We start from the raw sequence: 6,000 nt of genomic DNA, 5'->3' as shown, positions 1-6,000 counted from the left end.
TTTTGAAAAGAAAAAACTTAATTTAGCATAGGAATATATTACACATGACCTACTCCATGCTCCTCAACTATAAGCATATAAGCAAAACTCCTTTATTTTCCAAATTATACGTGCCTTTAAACAAATTGACTTTTAAGTTGATCCATTGTAGCTTAAACTCCAATGAGATATTCAATAACATTCAATATAATTGCTAATTTCACCATCCATGAATTGAATATCACTTTTATTCGAATTAAAATGTTTTAGATACCACTCACAAAATCAAAACAAAATGTACTTTATGTTGAACTTCGACTTGCAAGCAACAAAAAGTCAAAAACAAGCACCCAAAAAAAAAAACCACTTCCACCTAGATTTGGATGCACATGTCAACCTAGTTTAAACTTGTGGGCATGTAGCTGATACACTGTGAATGATAACACATTTGCCTAACCAATGTTGTGCCACTTAAGCAAGCTTACATATACAATAATTTTATTTCCAAGGCAAGTGACATGTTCGAGACTCCAAAGAGTCTTGTAATATTTAAAATGAAAGAAAAGCATGTGTATTACCATTGGCATCAATTATCCAAGACCAATTGACTCGTTATAATGCAACATAAGTTAACATGCTATGGGTTTAGAACCGATAGATTTCTTAGGAACAAAAACTTTTCGAAACACCAATTAAACCTTCTTAACAACGATTGGCTACAAGTGATCGAACCATTACAAATTAAAGCTTAAATATTTAAGATACTTGAAATCACATTGAACATTTTGAGATTTTCAGTTTCACTTTTTAGACTGCAAATATAGGTATAATTCTTTTTATTAAAACTTCATAACACATACAAAATACCTCGCAATAGGTGATATCAATATATATTTTAAGCAAGTCAAATTAGAAAACATTTCAAGCTACAAACACCGATATGATAGTGCCATCGTGTTGTCAGATTCAAGATATTTAAAGCATGCATGGTACTTAAACACTATTGATTTAAATGCTAACACTGTTACAAGGGTAAAGATGACATAATATGGGGGGGCTATCAAGTTTGAGACTTCACACAGACTTGTAATATTGTAAATATTATTCTTCTCTATTGAAAATAAAAAAGCATGTGTTCTACAAATACAAAGAATGACTTGTTTTTCCCAGTCAACTCAGATAGCAATTAGACACCACTTGTTTTATTGCCTACATATAAGAATAATAAGTTATATTGCCTATATATGAGACTAAAGGTTCAGAAATCCAAGCTCACCCAAACTTCTTGAGAGTAGACACTCCACAAACTCGTGCACTTGCTCTCATCTAGACCTCACCCAATAGAAATTGGAACAACCATGTGCAAAGACAGATTCTCAAACGCAATAGAACACTCTGTAAATACATCCAATCACAAAAAGTAACGACACTATAACTCCTTTTTTTTCAATATAAATCCCATCTTTGGCAAAATATCATTTAAAGCCTTTCCCACTAGCTATCACAAGAGACATCCACTCTTTGTAGACCTACTTGGTAAACCTATGCATCATAATAAAAATAGCATCATTCTCAAAGTTCTCTTCCAAAGGCTGACCCGAAAATTCCTTTGAAATCTCCACCCAAGGCAAGTCAAGCTTAGGCAATGGATGTAACTTTCCTGCTACTTTCCGTTGTTTGGTTTTGAGGTCTGGTATGAATAACCTCCCCTCTACATCTTGCTGCATCTGGGTCGAAGAAATACAAATATACATTCTGAAGGGTGGACCCTAAACGACAATGTCCTACAGTCGATCCATCATGTGCCTCTTCAAGAACAATAGGCTTATCAGTCCTACAACAAGATGAAGTCTATCACAGAATACCCCACACATTCTCAAGCACAAACTCAGAATGGAGACTTGCTGCCAATACTTGCATATCTCTGGACCAAAATCAGTATCAATCTCGTAGCAGTAAAGTGTCCATTGATGGGATCACCTGTTCAATACATCCATCACTTCATTCTCTTTCCTTGAGACATAATCTCAAAGCAGAACTGGTAGGATTGAAGCCTAGGTTGCATTACCTATGGAGCTGTAAGTAGGCAGTCATATCTAGGTTGCCACAGCCTGTCCATGCTGTGGGATGGTACCCCCTGCTAGATATATGTGCCTCCACCTTGGCTTCTTGCCCCATTCCCTCAGTCCACAGAGGCCTCACGCTGTGGCATGGTGCACCCTGACAGATATATATGCCTCCACCTTGGCTTCTTGCCCCATTCCCTCCACATACACTATATTTGATGGAGCTCAAGCTATTGTGAGGACGTTCTCATTTCCCACCCCAGCCATACTGTTGCACCCATGTATTTCCATGATTCATTTCAAGTAAAACAAGCACACATACTTATATCCTGCCACAAAGACTTTATTGGCAAAAACCCACCAGCCTACTTCAAAATGCAGAGATGCCAAGAGCTTCAAGAAGGATGGCCCCTATCATTGAAGCCAATCATAACCTCACTTAGCAGAACTAAAATGACACCTGTGGATTGCATGTCAGTTGGATAATCCACTTGCTTTCTGACCCCCCGGTTATCTTGCTCTTCAAAGTTAGAATACAAGAGAAACCTAGAGGCTGACCATACCATACAGATGTCAGAAGCAGTGAAAAATAAAGAATACTGATTCTGGTCAATTTCGAAGTCTGAAGCAGTCATAGACTGATTGCTGTAGGGATCTTCTAAAAGAACATGTAAACCTCAGATGAAGAGTCACTAAAGATTATAAATATAAATATTTGTAAAGGTCAAGGGGAGCCCAGTATCTCATCCAAACAAAAATGTGCCCATACATGCACACAGCTGTAAGGTGGTATCCAAAAATCCAAATGAGTTTGCCAAACCTGTGAGATTGAAAGCATGTCCACAGATATCCATACCACCTGTCCAGAAGCGCACAGAATTCCAGGCTAAATCATAGTACAGGAGTAACTGTTCCTGTGAGATCAGAACAGCGACTAGTGTGTGAGCTTGCAAGCCTTCTGCAGTAAGGAGTGAACCCAAAGGCAGAACTTAAAATAGATATCAGTTTTCCACCAACAACCCAACACACCAAAGAACCCCCCCCCCTTTTTTTTTTAAGACACCCCCACATGCGGACACCAGTTCAGCCCAAAAAAAGAGTCAAGAAACCAGGCACATCATACAATTCTCTGGCACCACAAATGCAGGTGAAAATAATTGTTTATATAGAAGTCATGCAGGAACTTGAAAAGAGGACTGGACCTTAGAAGTTTACACTGTCCGTAGAATAAGTTGAGAATCTCTTATAAGCCTATGCTTGGGACCAAGCATGTGTTTAAAAATCTACAATAAAGAGTTGAGAATATGCTGTTTAATGGACACAATCCTACAATTGACTCTGTAACTGAGACTAAACTCTCAAATGCTTGCCTGCTACTCACAAATTCCACTGTTCTGGAAGCTGAAAGGTACTTGATAAAAGGAGATGGTGGCTGAAGAGACCATCTAGAAGTAGAGTATACATAGATCCTTAAAGACTTCATAACTGGAGCTCTAGACACACCAGTAACTTGGCAACGGCAAAAGAAGCTAAGCAGTGCACCAAAGGAAAAAGTCTGTGCAGTAAGTCCCAACCTTACCACAGCCACGTTATGAGTCTTACAAACCCTGGCATGTTTGTGAGCTCTCTTCTCTCTTCTCCAGCACCTTTAAGATTTTTCTAATGGTTTCTGATGAAGCTTCCTGGATCTGTGCACAACTAAAAGTGACTAGTTCAGCCAGCATGCTCTGTTAAAAACGTTAATCTGAAGTTAACAGAATCAACTTACAAGGTCATGGTGGATCTGTTTGAAAGCACTGCAAAAGCTCGCAGCACCGGTTGGGCCAAGCTGCAAAGAGAACATTATTCCAAATTCACAAAGATCGAATTCGCTATCATCTTTTCTCATTCAGGTTGAACAGGTATTTCTCATAAAAGAGTATCTACATTACTTTGAATACCCTGGCTCAGTAAAGAACATAGCAACTCATGTATACCTTTTCCTCCACTGATGCTCTTAGGCGTGTCCAAAAAATATCTGTTCACAATTAACACTGTACGTAAGATGTCAGTTTTATTAAACTTGAGTACAAAACCAACTAAATCCTTTCCTCCAAAATTCAAAATAAAAGAGGAGAAAGGGCCAGGGCAGAGGGGGGAGGGGAGATGTGTGCAAGCTGCACAATGAGCATGCTGTCTGTATGTCAAAAGGATGTGGTTTTAGAGGACATGGAAATGTTTGCATGATATGCTGTTATTCTTCCACAAACTGAGGAAGGTTCCAGATTCCAGAAGCTAACCATGTTTTAATTTAACTGCCTTTTGACCATAGAAGATTTTGCCAAGTCAAGCAAGGAGTTGCATTGGTTTATTTTGAAAGTGCTTAACAAAGCAAAAACTGTTTGGAACACCTCCAGTATGTGGTTGAAGAGCAGTACGTGTAGACTAAGAGATGCATCCCAGATTGGAATTCCCCTGTGACATTATATTACTGCTTCTTGTCGGGATACAAATAAACACCACTATGTATTACTTTGTAACACAATGATTGGCCTATGCCTAATAAATCTAGGTTTTGAACATCATTCATGATAAACATCATCATTCTAATGGCATGCGCTGTACTTTGATCATAACAATTTCTAGTGTGGCAATTATGAGCCTCATTGGTCTCCAAAGTTTCTAAGAGTTTCTTCTCCTATATAGCATGAGTAGACACACATATTCTTAGGCAAGATGGCCATGAATGGGAATGGACCCCTAGCATAGAAGCCATACAATGGTGTTTTCCAAGCATGTGGGACAGCTGAAACTTGAGGAACCTCAGTTGCCTCACAATCAACAATCAGCTGGCACAGCAGTACAATGGTTTGTCCAAACAGTGCTTGAGAACACAATCTTTGCATGTGAGGTAGTTGAGCTCATATGGAGAAGGACTTGCAGGATTCTTGCACAGAGCTAAGCATGAGTACATTATCTAAGTGGCTTCTTGCTGGCAGTCAATAAACCAGCACCACCACTCTAGGAGGCTGAGAAGCAGGACACTATATTCATCATTCAGGTGAGTGTCTGCATGCCACCCTCAGCTTGGAACCCTTGAATAGCCGGAAAATTCCTAAGCCTTTGATGTCACAATTAGAGATGTAAGCAGTACAAGCTCATAGAGAACCTCACAGGGCAGCATATCTGGCAGGCCAGCTGCCAAATGATCTTCACGGACATGAGTGCCCCTCCATGTACGATCACCCTTACTGAGTTCTGGTCTTCTACTATTCTCAGTTAAAGGATGCTAGAAGCAGCTTCAAGAAGGTTCTCGACAGGTCTGCAGGGGCTCAAACAGTTGTTCCTTCTAGGGATGCAATAGCTGGTTCTTTACGTTACAACATGCCACACTCTAGTAGAGCTACACTCTCCTCTTTGGGGCTTCTTTCCCTGTGCCCACCTGTACTCCCCTGAGAGGAATTGTATCTATGAAATGTAGCTCTAGGTATACTGAAAAGTCCCATATTCTACTTTAAGAAATATAATCAGGCACTCCACAGCAACCATGATAAATTCATAAGCACCTCAATATAAATTAAAAACACACCTTCACTTTTATAATGCTCTCCATTCTCTACTGCGATAGCTTGCCCATCCCTAACCTTTTCAAAGAACAAAACAGAAACAAATCATGCAACCACAATATTTCCATGACACTGAGGAAGTCCTCCTGAATAAGCCTTTGCAATCTACAAGAAATATGTACCGGAGTTTGAATGAAAGAAAATCTTTCACTGCTGCTCTCCGGCATGCTTGATTGGGAAATATTATTATCTTCCTGAAAATCAAGATGTACCTCATAAGAGCAGGGTTACTATGAACTCCCTTTTTTTTCCTTCCCTCTATCTCTTCTTACATGTCTCACAAATGTACAGATTTCAAATGTTTCCAAGATTCCGAGTTTTGAAGCAGCTTAGAGTGTTTCAAACCATAC

The 6,000-nt window shown here is 39.4% G+C and overlaps 1 protein-coding gene across 6 annotated transcripts in view; it reads right to left on the bottom strand.

Moving 5' to 3' along the window:
- Positions 1 to 1,133: 1,133 nt before the first annotated feature.
- Positions 1,134 to 6,000, bottom strand: part of LOC148041081 (uncharacterized) — a 42,934-nt gene continuing 38,067 nt past the window's right edge. The window contains exons 2-7 of one of the 6 annotated variants that reach the window (XR_015690682.1): positions 5,773 to 5,844; positions 5,614 to 5,668; positions 4,022 to 4,062; positions 3,814 to 3,873; positions 2,048 to 2,959; positions 1,135 to 1,959 (exon numbers count right to left, since the gene is read on the bottom strand). Coding sequence is in view for 4 of the 6 variants with exons in the window: in XM_087676644.1 (XP_087532770.1) it covers positions 2,789 to 2,959; positions 3,814 to 3,873; positions 4,022 to 4,062; positions 5,614 to 5,668; positions 5,773 to 5,844 (399 nt within the window). In the remaining 2 variants the exon portion in view is untranslated. Of the gene's footprint in view, positions 2,960 to 3,268; positions 3,734 to 3,813; positions 3,874 to 4,021; positions 4,063 to 5,613; positions 5,669 to 5,772; positions 5,845 to 6,000 lie in introns of those variants that run through there. The other 5 variants (XR_015690679.1, XM_087676670.1, XM_087676677.1 and 2 more) reach the window with 5 other exon arrangements.

The sequence above is a fragment of the Lygodium microphyllum genome, chromosome 1 (genome assembly GCF_053477565.2).
Source record: "Lygodium microphyllum isolate KBCC chromosome 1, Lygodium_microphyllum_v1.1.10, whole genome shotgun sequence".
Taxonomy (NCBI): Eukaryota; Viridiplantae; Streptophyta; class Polypodiopsida; order Schizaeales; family Lygodiaceae; genus Lygodium; species Lygodium microphyllum.
The sequence above is the reverse complement of the archived record's forward strand: the minus strand, read 5'-3'. Positions and strand labels throughout refer to the sequence as shown.